The sequence below is a fragment of the Desmodus rotundus genome, chromosome 8, assembly GCF_022682495.2.
Source record: "Desmodus rotundus isolate HL8 chromosome 8, HLdesRot8A.1, whole genome shotgun sequence".
Taxonomy (NCBI): Eukaryota; Metazoa; Chordata; class Mammalia; order Chiroptera; family Phyllostomidae; genus Desmodus; species Desmodus rotundus.
In genome coordinates, this window is record NC_071394.1 from 128294717 (window position 1) to 128310079 (window position 15363).

General features: G+C 49.8%; 1 protein-coding gene across 1 annotated transcript in view; it reads left to right on the plus strand.

Annotated features, from left to right (window-relative positions):
• The first annotated feature begins 120 nt into the window (after positions 1-120).
• The window catches only part of LARS2 (leucyl-tRNA synthetase 2, mitochondrial), a 109243-nt gene continuing 94000 nt past the window's right edge, over positions 121-15363 (plus strand). The window contains exons 1-3 of the mRNA XM_024566067.3: positions 121-243; positions 3467-3719; positions 7852-7980. Of these exons, the coding sequence (XP_024421835.2) occupies positions 3486-3719; positions 7852-7980 (363 nt within the window). The 5' untranslated portion in view covers positions 121-243; positions 3467-3485. The remainder of the gene's footprint in view (positions 244-3466; positions 3720-7851; positions 7981-15363) is intronic.

The window sequence follows — 15363 nt, forward strand, 5'->3', positions numbered from 1 at the left end:
GGTTGATCCCTGTGTTCTGGGGGCGGAGCCTGGAGAGGCCGCGGAGACAACCCCGCCCCCTGGGCGGTGGGAAGTCGGAGACTAGGCGGAACTCCGCCCCGTCTGTCTGTGTCAGTGGCGGCTGCTATCAATAAAGTTGTTGTTGTGCCAACATGGCGGCGCCCATGGAGACCGGCTGGGCCGTGTTCACCTAAGGTGGGAACCGAGGTGTTTAAGGAGCCGCAGGCCAGAGCCTGTGAGCAGGTAAACCTCTGACCAGGGCTCAGGGGGCGAGAGACGAGGCCCGATCTCCTCGTCCCCGGATCGGGAGGTTCCGACTTGCTGGGAGCAGGAAGGGATGGCGCTGACTGGGTTAGGTGGTCTCGCCCCTGTGCATTTTCTGAACTGGAAAAGTCTCCAAGATCCGGGTCTTCAGACCCTTTGAGCCCCAGACCCCGTTGATAGTTCTGGACCCTTTCCCTTAAAAACGCACGTGTGTGCATAGGTTTGTATTCAAGTTCCTCCCCCACTGCCCCCGTACCCCAGTTGGTCCCTGGATCTTTGCTTCCCTGGGTCGGGGGTTTGGACTCAGTTAAAAGCCATCCAGTGCATCTCTGGCCCACAGGTCATTGCCACAGCATGTTAGGACTCGAAGGTCCTCAGAGGTCTTTTGGATTTAGCCCTCATCTTAAGGAGAAGCTGAGGTTCCAGACAGGAAATAACTTTCCTGAGTCATACAGGGAATTAGGAGTTGCCAAAGCTCAGATCTGTATCATCATCATCATCATCATCATTTAGTCTATAAACTTGGTTCCTTTAAGATTCATTTTCCCAGGTACATTCTCACACTTTCTTTTGAGCGCATCCAAACACCTTAAAGTGCTTCCCCTGTGTGTTCTTTCTTGTCTTCTAGTCTTCTAGGTTTTCTGTCCATAAACGATTGTCAGTTTGAGTCCAGTTCTCAGACCCCTCCCTCCCATGGTAACATGCCACTATCCCACCGCTCTTCTAAAACTTAACCTTAAGCCCCAGGTGAGGTCGATTTGAGGTCAGGGCTGACTCTAAAAGAGTGGAGTAGTGAGGATTGATGCTTTGGAAGGATCACGGAATGTGGTGGGAGAAGAGACAAGATTCCAAACATCTAGTCAGGAAACTGGGTAAGACACGAAAATGAGGAAGGAAGAAAGCTGCCAAACTGATCATAAATAACAAAACACAGGCCACCCCTTTTACCTTTATCCTATGGTTCTCCAGTAAAATGGCTGCTCCTAGTCAGGAAGAGGCAGTGCCCATCAGGGCTTTGGTGGTGGAGTGGCGGAGAGCAGGCCTGGGAAGTACAGGAGGGGAGCTGGGCTGAGTGCCAGGAAGTTCTATAATAAATCATAGCCCCGAGTGCACGACATGTTGAGTCTTGGAGACGCTCCAGCACACAGACTGTGAACTTTTCTTCGAGTCTTGACACATTTTTCCATATTGCTCCCCAGAGAGGTAGAATCAATTTACATTCCCACCAGTATTGTATAAAAATGCACAATTCTTTTGGTTTAACAGGCTTTTACCAACCTGATAGGCAAATATTTCATTGTAGTTTTAATTTGCAGTTTTTGATTACTTGTAAGGTTGACCTTTTTCATATATTGGTAGCCATTTGGACTTTTTCTTTGTTCATTTTTAAAATTAGGTTTGTAAAGCTTTTCATCTTACATGTGAGCTCTATAGAGTAGAATAAGCTTCGTTTCGGTTGCGGTTTTTGCAGTTTTCTCTCGGCTTCCTGTTCACCTTCTCATTTTGTCCATGGTGTTTTTGATACACAGATGTTTTAGATTTTAAGGGAGATTATTAATATTTTTCCTTCCTGAATTCTTCCATTGCTTTTATTCTCAAGACAGAGCGTCCTGCAGAATTACTAAGTACTCACTACAGGGTGGGGCAAAAGTAGGTTTACAGTTGTGAGACTACGAAACACAGTTTATCCTTGTATTATTATTTATTAATTATGTATTATTTTCCATAAGGACAACTGTAAGCCTACTTTTGCCCCACCCTGTATATTTTTGTCTTGTTATATGGTATTTAAAAGAATTCTTTAATCTATGTGGAATTTACTATGATTTATGATTTGAGGCGGGGGGCTCTAATATGAATTTTACCATCATTCGCTGAATAATCTATCACCCTTGTAATCTACTTGTTCTTTTTTCTTTATGAACTTTAAGGTCTTTTAAATACCCAGATCTGTTTCAGGATTCTCTGGTCTATTGGTTTGTGTCAAGGAAAGGTTATTGGAAGTTATTAGTGAGCCAGGTATTATGTCAACATCTTTAGGAAGCTTGTTCTTGTTGTTTAGACAGGGGATGTTGTTATGAGTTGTTTGTAATTTGCTTCATAATGTAAGTAAGTTGCAGAGGCAGGGTTAGAATTTGAAGGGAGCCCATGACCTTCACGTGGCTCGTATTGGCTCTGTCTGCTTTCATTTGTCGCAACGGCTGACCAGCGTTCAAACGGAGAGCTGGTAAGACTACAGTTAAGGTCCGTTTGCATTTTCATCATTTGTTGCTTCCCATGGTTTCTCCCCAAGAGAGCAGTCCAGTGTGTTCCTAGGGCATGCAGTCGTCTATCTGTCTGTGTGCCCTCCGCTAAACTGGCATTCTTTGGGTTGTACAGATATGGAAAGGCTCTCTTAGCAAGCGAACCATAAAATCCATGAATCCTGTAGATAGTTCGAATTATGGAGAAAGCCAACCCCTAAAAGTAAATGCAGCTGCCTTAGTGGTACAGAGTGTCTATACGTTCGGTTGGTCATCTGGAATTGCTGACGTTCAGCTGATTTAAGACAGTTCGCCAGTATGTCTACAGTCACATCTACTCACTCTAAGATAGCCAAGCCCCGTGCATGGATAGGGACTGGTTTTGTTCATTTGTTATAGTCCGTTCATGACTTCATCCCCAAAGGAGCAGGAGGTGTTCAATGCAGTGAGAACTGCTGTGTCAAGAACTTTGGCAGACCACTTGCAAAATGCCAACCCTGTGGTGCCAGGTTATGTGAGTGTGAAATGTATACGCCTGGAATGAACACCTTTGGCAACGTTTGTGACCCAGTACCTCTGTGAAATGGGGCAAATCCTACCAGCTATGGAGAACATTTTCAGAGAATCAAAGCAGATCTGCTTAGAGTGCCAGGTTCTTTCCTTCTTGGTTTTGAAAGATCTGTCATGCAAATGCTGTAACCAAAGACAAAAAATCCCAATGGGAACCAAGGGAGACCACTGCCTGGGCCAGCTCCTACCACAGCCTCAGACAGCGGCACAGGAGGCGGCGGAGCCCCTCCCTCCCTTCTCTGTAGGCCAGCCCAGGGGCAGTCCAGCAGGTTTCGCTTCCTGTCGTCGTCCAGGATTCAGAAGAGCTCTGAGCACATCTTAGCTCCGGTCTCAGGCTCAAACATCAGGGCCCTGGGCGGCTCACCTGTGTGCTTTCCATCCTCCCTCAGGGCCTCCCGCCTTCCGGAGATGGCTTCTCCTTGGCAGAGACTGGGTTTCTGTGTCTGTCTCCTGGAAAGGCAGCTCCGTGGTGGGCCGGATGTCATCAGCTGGGGAAGGAGAGCGGTTCCAGGATGTACCCGGGGAATTTACAGTGCCACGGGACAGTGGACGAGAGAGTATACGCTGCAGACCAGAAAGGATGTCGAGAAATGGTGGCACCCGCAAGTAAAAGACCAGGCCTCCAAAATTCCCGAAGCTGACGTGAGTACGGGAGAGATTCTGAGAGGGTAGAGAAGAGGGGTCAAGGGCTAGGACGCTGGGGTCAGACTGCTGGTGCAAATAAGTTATTAAGTATGTGACCTTGAGCCAAATGACTGAATCCCTCTGTGCTTCAGTTTTCTTATCTGAAATGGACAGTGATAACAACGCTGCCCGCTTGCTGCTCTCTAGGATGCCCGTGAGGGGTAAATGTAAGGAGACAAGCAGAGCGCCTGGAGGAGTCCCCCTGTGGCGCGTGTGCATTCTGGACCAGCGTGAGGGGAAATTCACGGAGACCGTAGCAGGTGTCAGGTGCTGGTCCGTCGCACAGTGGGGTAGCACCCAGGGATGTGCTAGGGTCCGATATGAGACTCCAGAAGAGACACCTGGGCCCCTCAGCTGCGGAACTTCAAAGCTGTATATTCCGGGAAGTACCTGCCCCTCTACTGGTACAGCCTCGGCCTCCACCCTGTTCTGTCACCTCAACCTCATGGTTTGAAAGGTACCAGCCCTTCCTTTCCTGGTGTAATCTGGGGCCGGGGGGTAGCAGGGCCCAACGTTGCCATAACAGCTATACGAGTCAGTGGACCCTGGGCCTCTGGCCCGGGCGCACCAGCTCGGTGCTCCACCTGAGTTAATCGTCTTGAGTACTTGGCTGCATCCTGTTTCCATGGAGCGCGCTGCTGGAGGCGGCTGGGTCTCCGGGAGGCCAGCCTGCGGGGGTGGGGGGCCAGGCTCCAATGCCTCTGGTGAGAAAAGCTGGTGTTGCGAAAGCCGCAGTGTCTAACAGGTGAGATGATAGAGAGGAAGGCTTGCACATCACGCGTAATTACACAGCGAAAGCCTCCCTGTCACTCCTTGGGGAGTGAAGAGCCTGCGTCGCAACAGGATCAGGCCAGTCTGATGAATGTGTTTGGAAACAAACCTCGGGGAGCAGCTCAGTTCTGCATCAGGAGCTTAAAGCGAGCTTTCTTTTCTTTCTTTCTTTTGGTTTAGATTATAATTTAGTGACTTTCGAATGTCTCGAAGTTGTAGCTTATTGATTTTGTGACACATCATTCTTCTTAAGCATATGGTTAAAAAAAAATGTAGTGGATCTGAATAAACTGTGTTTCTGTAATTGGGTCAACAGCTTTAGGGCTATCGTGGGTGGCCCCCTGGTGGCCCCCCTTCAGGGTTGGCATCGGAAACGTTATTCGGATGGAGAGCGCACCGGGTGAGGGGTCTGGAGCCTGCCCAATAAGATACTGGCTCCGCCCCCAGAATTAGTTTGAATTTGGCAACATCCTGTACTGCCTCGGTCCTCGCATTGCTCACATTATTTGTCTCAGAATTGTTTTGAACATCAAATGAGGAAATGTGACTGAACACATTTTACAAACTGAAGCGTTATGTAAATGAACGGTGCAAGAGCATAGCAGTGTGCGGTGTGCCTGTGTCGGGGACTGAGGATCCCGCCCGACGCCGCTGGGTTTGGAAGCTTCTGTGATCTACCTCACTCTAGTATTAGATACGTGTGAAACCCACCCAGATGAGTTTCTAGAAGTAGAATATTTTGCCATAATTATCCTGATCATCATCATCATCATCATCATCAAAAGAACCTCCATTTAATGAGCCTATTACTATGCGTCAGGCACCATCTGTCTATTCATTTCCTCCTTTAATCCTGAAATAACCCCGAGGGAAGGTGATGTTATCCTGATTTGGGGGGTAAGAGCATGGAGGCCCAGAGGAAGGTTGGCAGTTTGTGGAGACGCACAACTCACCTGTGGCCGAGCCAGGGTTCAGACCCAGGCAGGCGCCTTTGCTCTCAGGTTTGATTCCCGACCTCAAGCTTCCAGCTTTCACCTGGAGCCTTCTTTGGCCTCACCTTCTATGTAGGGATTGTAAACTGAGTCCAGAAAGGTGGAGGAATTTGCCTAAGGCCTCACAGCTGGTGGCAGAGCAAGGACCCCACGGGGCTCGGCTCCCCTTGAGTGCTCCTTCTGTCTGCCAGTCCCTCTCTCGTTGACAGCTCGCTCGGGGCGGATCCACAAAGAGGCAGAAGTTCTCCTTCTCCTGACGTCAGAGGCTGGCAGAGAGAATGGGACCTATTTATAAAGACTGTCTTTTCCCCATCGCTCACAATCTTAATTTCTTTTAAAGGCTTAAGTTCCTACACTTTTACATAATTATGAAAATTTCCCTTTCAATCTGATTCCTGCTTGGTTATAACAAATCCCCATCATTCCTTTTCTTCCCACCCACAGAAGGTAGAATGCATCCCACTGTCACAGAGGACAGGGACTTAATTCTCGTGGAAAGCAAAAGGCAGGGGCGGGCAGTAAGCCGAGTGCCTTTTCTGCAGTAAAAATGTTCATGAATATTAAAGGCTTTTATTAGCGATACTTTTCTATACATCTTCTATAAACTCTGTTTTGGTGTTTTGCTTAGTGACTATATAATGAATCACTTGATTTTACACAAATTCAGGCTTTGTTGGAAGACATACAGAAAGGAGATGCTAATAAAGAAGTTATGTGTGGCAAATGTTTGATTGTTAAATAAACATAATATAAAAAATAAATTACTATAATAAAAACAAGGTGACTATAATAAAAGAAAAATAGGGTTAATGTAAAAGCTTTAGAACGAAATACTAGAAATACTTTATATCAAGAATTTTCTCCGCCCCCACCCCCACCCCCACCCCCGCCCCGGGTCCCAAAGAACTCGGTAACAGCTCTTTCCCCCAGTCCCTGAACGTGAGTAGGGCGCATAGTTTCTTATTTCCGGTTCTGCACCAACTAAAGGACTGAGGTCTCAGCACCTCCTTTGAGAGACTTGTTCACCAGCTGAGAATTACTTGCCTTAAAGACGGTAGTTCCTGAGTCCCCACTGCCTCTCGAGGCTCAGGTCCCTCCCCCTCTCCTGAGGTCTCCCTGAGAGTTACGGATCTTTCACCACAGTTTGTGGTGAAAGATCATGATGCCTGCACTGCGGTGCCTGCGTTTATATAACCCAGCAGCACTTCCAGCTGCTTTTCCGGTCTGCGCTGGCCAGTCCGAGACTCCGTATGACTCCCTCTCCCCTTCCCTTCATTCAGGCAGCCTGACTTGACTGCTCGTTGGCCATTTCTAGGGGATGGGCAGGACGGAGAAAGTTCCACTCTAGTCTGTTATGTCACAGGTTAGTGGCTCTGTTAAAACGTTGACTTCTACCCTGGCTGGTGTGGTTCAGTGGATTGAGTTCCGGCCCATGAACCTCAAAGGGCTGCAGGTTTGATTCCCAGTCAGGGCACAGGCCTGGGTCGCCAGCCAGGCCCCCCGTAGGGGGCGCTTGAGAGGCAACCACACATTGATGTTTATCTCCCTCTCTTCCCCTCTCTTTAAAAATAAATAAATAAATAAATAAATAAAATATTTTAAAAAAGAAAGTTTGACTTCTTTGCTGAAGGAAGTTGAAAGCAAGGGCTCCGATGAGATTTCTGCTTTTTTCTAGTTTCTTGTTTCTTCGGCTCCCCCAGTTACCGTTGGCTGTGTGGGTACCAGTCACACACATATTAGCAGAAACATAACATCCCCCCGACACAGGCACAAAGCAGTGGTTTTCTCCTTCCCATTTCAACTTCTGTTCAAAGGCAGGCTCCCAGCACAGCGGACAAACCCCGGCCCCAAACCGGTGTCTTAGGGTACCGGTGTTACTGCTACAGCCACGTCTGCGTGCAGCTCCAGGGGACTTCGCAAGGGGCTCATTTTCGGGGACGTCACACCTGGGGACGTCACTGTTGCTTCCTCGAATTACACGAATGTGTGCGAGAGCTTCATTTGGAAAAGCACCCAGTTCTCTAAGGCCTAGATAGCAGCTGTCTTAGAGAGAAGCTTTTAAAAGAGAAGAAAGCAGATTAAAAACACAGATGAGTAATGAGCACTTTGAGGGTGTGCGGCATGTTTTGGACATTCTTTAGCTCAAACCAGGGCTTTAAATGTGGATTTTGACATTTTTGTCAACTTAGAGTGTAGGAATGGTTTTTTCAAAGGGACACTTTTCACAATGTTTACCTTCAGGCAAGCGCCCACTACGCCGTGCAGGCGGGGTCCCAGTAAATGCTTAATAAATACGCTCCTTGTCGTTTTCTGTCATTCTTTCCTAGAGGTCGAAGCCCAAGTTTTACGTGCTCTCCATGTTCCCCTACCCTTCTGGCAAGCTGCACATGGGCCACGTGCGCGTGTACACCATCAGCGACGCCATCGCACGGTTCCAGAGGATGCGAGGGATGCAGGTGAGGGCGGGGGCGGCTGCCTCGCTCAGGACGGCGAGGATGCCGTAATGTGTGTTGTAATGTGTGTTCAGGGCGTGTGGAGAAAACCGCTTTCAGCCGAGATGACATGAGTGGCTATAAGGGGGCTGGCCAAATGGTAATGAAAAAAAGTACAATAAAAAAAGATGAGATTAGCTTTGAAGGTAACAGCTAATGTGAACAGCTCAGTGTTTCCTTTGTGAATTGGAAGACGTTACAGTAAAGCATCTCGATTAATTAATTGGTGGGGGGCAGCCATGGTTGGGTGCTGTACTAGGGACGGAGATGGGTGGGGTGGGGTAGCCACAATGTGGGTAGCACATGGGATCTCCCCAGGAGGGGTGCATCTGGTGGGGTGAAACGTAAATAGAGAAACGGTTTAGGGGGATGAATCCAGTAGTGTAAATACGGATGGAAGGCTGTGACTAGGAGGTGGGGCCACAGGGAAATATTTCTCTTTGTATTTGATATTTTCTGTATTGTCTAACAAGCGTGGATTTACTTCATAATAGAATAAGTACAGTTGTAAGGAAAGAATATTTGGGGAGTAACAACTCTGCCGGAGGTGGGAAAGGCTCCGCTAAGGAGGGGCCATCTGACGTCGCTCTGGGGGTGAGGTGAAATTTGCTTTTTTTAAAAAGATTTATTTATTTTTAGAGAGAGGGAAAGGGAAGGAGAAAGAGAAGGAGAGAAACATCAATGTGTGGTTGCCTCTCATGTGCCCTGAACTGGGGACCTGGCCCACAACCCAGGCATGTGCCCTGACTGGGAATCGAACTGACGACCTTTTGGTTCACAGGCCGGCACTCAGTCTTCTGAGCCACACCAGCCAGAGCTGCCCTTTACTTGTTAGTGATCTTTAGGCACAAAGAGGCAGGATTGAAGCAGGCCTGAGAGCATGGACCACTGAACCAGATGGCCAGGGTTAGAGTGCCAACTCTTTACACTTCCTGACTGTGTGACCTTTGACTAGGTCCTTAACTTCTCTAAGACCTAGTTTCTCTCCTGTGCAAAGTGGAGATCCAGTAGTACCGGCCCATTGGCCTGTGACCAGGATTCAGCGAGGACGACTGTGAAGCACTTAGCACGTACCCGGTGCGTGGTGGCAGCAGTCACGTTAGCCCAGCTGGCGCAGGGCTGGAATCTGCTCGGCCCAGCTCCCGAGCTCCCAGAGCCCACTGCGCATCTCCGTGCCCGACTGGGTGTTTGTTAGTCACCTGAGTAGCTGGACGTCCAACCTGTTGGGAGTCTCTGCACCGTGGAAACCAGCAAGCACCACAGCTCAGGGCGTTTCCCCCCACGAGGGCCCGTTGTCAGTCATGGGCTCTCCCACTGGCCAGGGTAAACCGGTTGGGGCCTGTGCAAACCATATCTGCCACCTGCCCGTCCTCCGTAAAGATACTCCTTTAGAAAGACACACAGTTGGTTTGAAAATTTATGCTGAAATGACACGGGCAGCGAGCAGTCTTCCTAAAAAGGAAGTCAGGTTCTGGTGCCTCTTTGTCCCTGGAAGAGTTAGTAGCTTCAGACTCCCAGCCTCAGAGATTTGGGTTCCGCGTGCAGACGGCCCTCAGGTGTTTGTCTCCCTGGTTTACGCCAGATGTCACTTCCCCCAGACATCCCTCTCCATCTTCCCTGCTGTGTTTATTAGAAAGAGGCGCTGTGGAATGAATTGGCTCTTTGCCTGAAGTATAATTCTTGATCTAACTGTGATTCCTCAACTAGATTTTTCTTATTTTTTTACTTATCCAACTTGTTATAGACAATTTGCAAATGCAGGCAGATCGCTGAAGATGAAGCTTTTACAGAAAAACTGTACATTTATGGTAAAGAAGGGGAAGCCTGTTAGCAGATATGTGGTTTGGGAGGGGGTGTAGATGGGCTTCTAATACCCTTGGGTGGAGGAGGGATTACAGAGAAAGTTCAAGGCAGAGCCCCAGGCCCAGAGGGACTGGGACCCCGGTAGGCGGCTCAGGCCCGAGAGACAAAACATGGAGTCGCCTGCAGTGACAGAGGCCCAGGGTCGGGCCTCTCCAGGAGTTGGACAACCTGGCTTTGAACCCCATCCCACTGCTTTCTAGCTGAGTGACTCTGCACAAGTCATTTAATGTCTCAAATGCCCCTCCCTCATCTTTGCAATAGGGACGGTAGTAATCCCTCCCCCTGGGGCTGTTGTGCATGTTAAGTGAGTCAGTGCCTGTGTGTCTAGCACATAATAATCCCTGAGGCAGCAGTAGCTGCGACTCTTACTTAAACTGATCTGATTTCCTCTGGGAGGTCATTCACCTCTGTTGAGTAAGTGAATCCCCGTTCTCTCCAGTCTGGAGCATGTTGTATGATTTTTTTTTTAAATTTTATTTATTTTCAGAGACAGGGGAAGGGAGGGAGAAAAAGAGAGAGAGAAACATCGATATGACAGAGAAACATTGATCATTGCTTCTTGGGGACTGAACCCACAACCCAGGCATGTGCCCTCACCAGGAATTGAACCAATGACCTTTCGCTTTGGAGGACGATGCCCAGTCTACTGAGCCACACCGGTCAGGGCAACATGATGCGTTTTTAATGTACATACTGCTGTATTCATTCGTTAACATCCCAGTGTGCATGAGAGATAAACACGTGTACTTTTCCGGTAACGTCTCTGTCTGGTGTCAGGGTTACCTGGGCTCACAGAACAAGTTAGCAAGTGTCCCATTCTCTGACAGCGCTGTGTATCCCTTCTTCCTGTTGTTTGATGGCGCTCCCCCGGGCGGCATCTCGGCCCAGAGCGCTCTTTGTGGGGAGTTTTAAAGTGACAGATTCTGTTTCTTTGACGTGTTTAGCGCGGTCCATTCTTAGCGTTTCTCGGTGAATTGGTCTGTCGCACCTCAGATTCTGATCGGACTGCCTTCTCTCCTCTGTCCACTTCCTCTAGGCAGTCTCGTCTGTCTTCCGTGGTTTACATAGGGTATTCTTAAAGATTACAAACATTTCCAGCGCAGAAGTACAGAGGACGTGATCCAAATACCTGGACTGGCCGTCCCGGTGTGATGGATGTTTGCTCAGCTCTTTTTTGTTTTTAATGTTGCAGGTCCTTCTGTGCCTCTCCACAGTTGGGCTTCAGTCCTTCAGTTCGAACTAACTTCTCTCCCAAATTAGTACGTGTCCTGGCCTTCCTGTTCTCCTGCGTTTACTCTGTGTATCGTTTGAGGACACACACACACACTTCTGTGCAGTAGTGTGTTTTTAATTTTATATCGAAGGTATCTTATTTAATGTTTTGCCTATTTTTTCCACTCAGTATTTTGTTTCCAGATTTGTCCTATGTTTCTGGAGTTAGTTCATCCAGTCTAAGTGCTGTATAACTGTGGCCATAGCTACTGACCCGTTTCCGCGTCGGCAGAGTTTTAGGTCGTTTCGGGTTATCGCCCCCGTGAGCATCGTGCCCCGGACACGCTGGGCCACCTGTCAAACTGCCCTCCCAGGCGTGGGTGCCGACGCATACTCCCACCGGCAACGAATGACATTTCTTACTGCCTGATGTTTTAGACGTCACTTACTAATGTTCGACTTTAACCTTTGCTAATTTGGTGTACAGGAAATGACGTCTAATTGTATTTTTAATTCTCGTTTTGCTGAGTACTGTCCTAGTGCCGCTGAGATATTTTCCTGTCTCTTTAGCTTCCTCTCCTCTGATTGGCTGGCTCACGTTATTTGCCAACTTCCTCTTGGGTTGTTGGTCCTTTTCCGGGTTGCTCTGTAAGACTTTGGGTGGTCTGGATTATTGGCTCGTCGTTAGTTAGCAGTGCGCTTATCTTCTCCCAGTCTGTGGTTTGCCCTGTGGTTTTGAGCCCGGCCAGACCGCCGGTCATCACTTAAGACTGGGAATGGGCGAGAGTGATGATTTGGAAAGTTCAGGTGTGCTTTTGCTTTGGTTTCCTCCTGTAGCAGCGAGTAAGTTGTGCGAAGGAGAAAAACGAGACAGGAGTGTAAAGGGGTCCCCGTGCTCCTGTTGCAGGTTGTGGAGATGTTGCCCGAGAGCCCTGACCATCGCTGCTCTCTTGGGGAAAACCAAAGTCACAGCAGCTGACCAGACACACAAGTGGATTCCACGTGGGCTTTATAAGTGGACAGGTCGGCGGTTTGGGGGTGATGAATTGATCAGGAATCGTGGGCTCTCGTCAACAACAGCGGCCTACCCGCCTCCCACGTCACAGCTTTGTTGCAGGGTTCACATGAGATGATGCAGGAGAAAACCCTTTAAAAACTCTAATGCGATTTCCGGGTGCGGCCCAGTTGACCGTAGCAACAGTAAGGCGGTGCCAGGGTTGGGGTGTTTGAGCAGCGGCTGCTGGAAGCCCAAGGTAAGCGATCCCCTCTCGGGACTCGGGAGAGGCCGTGCTGCCGGCCGGTCTCTCCAAACACTCGTACAGTGTCTGATGACACATTTAGAGCTTAGCGCCATATGGTGCTTTCGTTGTGTTTTCGTCTGTTGTGTGCACAGATGGTTGGAAAATAAAATTACCCACCTCCCACCTCGGCTGGTCTCCCCAGCACCTTCTGGGCCAGAAGCGGGGGGATCGAGGCACGCACGTGCCAAGTCTCCCTCACAGACTTGGGCTCATTTGCCTTAGTCAAAAAGCCCCGGGCACCACCCGACAGAGCTTTCTGCCTGGGCCTCTTTGCCGTTCCCTGTGGCGGAGGAAGGACATGGCAGCTGTGTGTCTGGCCGCTGCGTGACCATAACGTCATCGTCACCTGTGAAGATCAGGACGTGAGGGCACTTCTTAGCAAGTGAACCGTCATCATATATGGCCCATCCGTTTGCAGTTGCCTGTCCACCAGCAAGTGTTTATGAAGAGCCCGGAGTGCAGAGCATGGCACCGAGTCCTCAAATTTCCAAATCCCTGCAGCGTCTGGAAGCAGAAAGTGCGTTTCTGGAGCTTATTGTCTCCATGTAAGTTGAGGAAGAGAAGGAATTGGAAGGTGGCCGATGTCTCTGCCTGTCACATCCCTCCACGTTCCCACAGGAGGCCCCCTGCTCGGGCCTGGGTGCTGTCACTGGGATTTTTTTTACCCTGAAGTGGTCCCTTGCCTTTGATTCCCAATCCGTAATCATGGTGGGTTATTACACTTGCTAAACACAATTAAGCGTTGCATTTCTCACTTCTTGGAAATAAAGTGTTTCATCTACTCCAGAAAAGCCATGGCCCTCTCTGAAAATAGCAATTTTTTGAGAAGCAGTAACCATGGTTGCTGTCAATTAGAAGCTGAATGGGTTTCAGATGTGAAGTTTGTGTCCGGCTGAGAGGGGAACTGGTGGGCTTTCCGGTGGTGTTGTGCACCCCTGCCCACTGGGAAGGCAGCCGAGCAGCTGCCCCAGCTCCCTGCCTCTCTCCAGAGTCGTCTAAATCCACTCGTTCCGTCTAACTTCCTGGGTGGGAGGAAGAACTGGACCTTTGCTTGTTCTTTTATTTTCCCCCTTCTGAAAGAAAAGTATTTTAAAATCGAACGTAAAATTTCACATTCCCCCTTTAGAATATATATGCCTTTGAAAGGTGGCAGCCCCCTTGGACCACCCCTGCCTTACCAGGCCCTGCTGGGCAGTCATCCCTGACATTTTCCCGTGTTCACCCCTGTGGAGCCTTGTCTGTATGTTGTCACAGGTAGCTGTGCCCTCTCCTGTGTCCCTTCTCCTAGCCTGCTGCCACCCATCCTGCCTGACAACACTGAGAGGCCTATGGCTCTGCCTGGAAGGGAGGCAGCAGGGCGAGCCACGGTCAGGTGGCTGTGTCTGCACCGGAGGCCGGCCCAGACCCGGCTCCCAGGCCTCAGCTCCTGGCCTGCTCCGGTGGGGTTGCAAGGGCCCCGATCCCTGGGTTTGCTCCTGGTCAGTAGTGGTCCCGACTCTTCCTCGATGTCCTGAACCCTGGTAATGTTGCAGTCCTGCTGGGGTGCCTGGGCTGGGCCATGGCCAGCTTGCTGTCGGACCATCCCCTGCTTTGCTGTGAATGGCAGAGCATCAGGCCCCTGCAGGCCACGTTTCCCAAGCTCTGGTGTCAGCCGGCCTCTGGCTGGTTTGGGCTAATAGGAGATTCTGGCAGAGTTGGAGGCAGGAGGCAAGGCGAAGCCGGGGAATTTCTCTCCAGCCTGGTTAGGGTCCTCTTCATTACCCAGCCCCATGTGGGCGGGCCTGCCGAGTTCAGCTTCTGCACTGATCTCAGCCTTTGAGCCCCATCAGCTCTGCTCCCTCCCTCCGTGCCTCCCCTCCAGCGGTGGGGGCAGTGTCCTGCTCTTGTGAAGTCCTGGGTTGTTTTGCTATCCGCTTGGCTTCTCACTCTCTTTTTAAAGACTTAGAATATTTGTTAGAAGAAGCGCTGGAAATGATGGTTTTTCACACTCTGGAAGTTTGTTTTGTAGATTTGCAGCTTACAGCTACCAGGACTTTCTCTTGATTCCGTTCTGCAGAAAGCACTCGCATCCAAGAAGGGGTTAAGTCCTAGGGAACTAAGAGGGCTCAGGTGGCCCTAGCATACAAATCCAGATGCTGGGGAGTTTTTGGTTTTTGTTTTAGTTAGAGTAATTGCCTAGTTGGCACACGTTACTTGTGCAGCGGTGAGAGGATTAAGCCACCTTACAGTGACGGGAAGAAAGGAACAGGGATTTTGGAGCTGAAAAGCAGAGGTTAGAGTTGTTGTGGTGAATGCTTTCGATGGGCTCGGCCGCAGAGAAGTCACGGACGAGCCAGCGGGGACCACACCGAGAGTGGAGGTCTTCGATCTGGACACCGTGTGAGGCCGAGACGTGGAGGGGACCAGCTGCGGGGGCACCTAACACTGGCTTTCAGGTCACTGAGCTGCAGCACTCGGACCAGCAAGTAGAAAGTGCTGCGGGTGTTTGCAGCCCCGCTGCAGTCCTCACTCGCACACCCTGGGCAGCAGTGAACCGTGTTGTTGTGGCCCGACCGCATTCTGCCCGGTCTCTGCGACTGGAAATCCCAGGCCGTGGGAAACGGGGGGTCCTTTCCCGTGTCATACAAACACGGCTCACAGGAACACTGACCCCCGTGACGCAGCCCACGGTAACAGGAACTGTCCTGGCTTCAAGAAGCAAAAAGGCCCCCGGTGTTCTAGGACAGACATTTGTTTTCTGTTAATTTTTTGGTGGGAATATGAACTTAATATTAAGATGCTTTAAGATTCTTCTGACTTTGTTTATTTAATCCTCACCCGAGGATATGTTTATTGATATTAGGGAAAGAGGAAGGGGCAGGGGTGTAGGGGAGAGAGGGAGAGAGAAAGAGAGAAAAATTGATCTGAGAGAGAAACATTGATCGGTTGCTTCCTGTATGCCCCCGACTGTGGATCGAACCCACAACCTAGG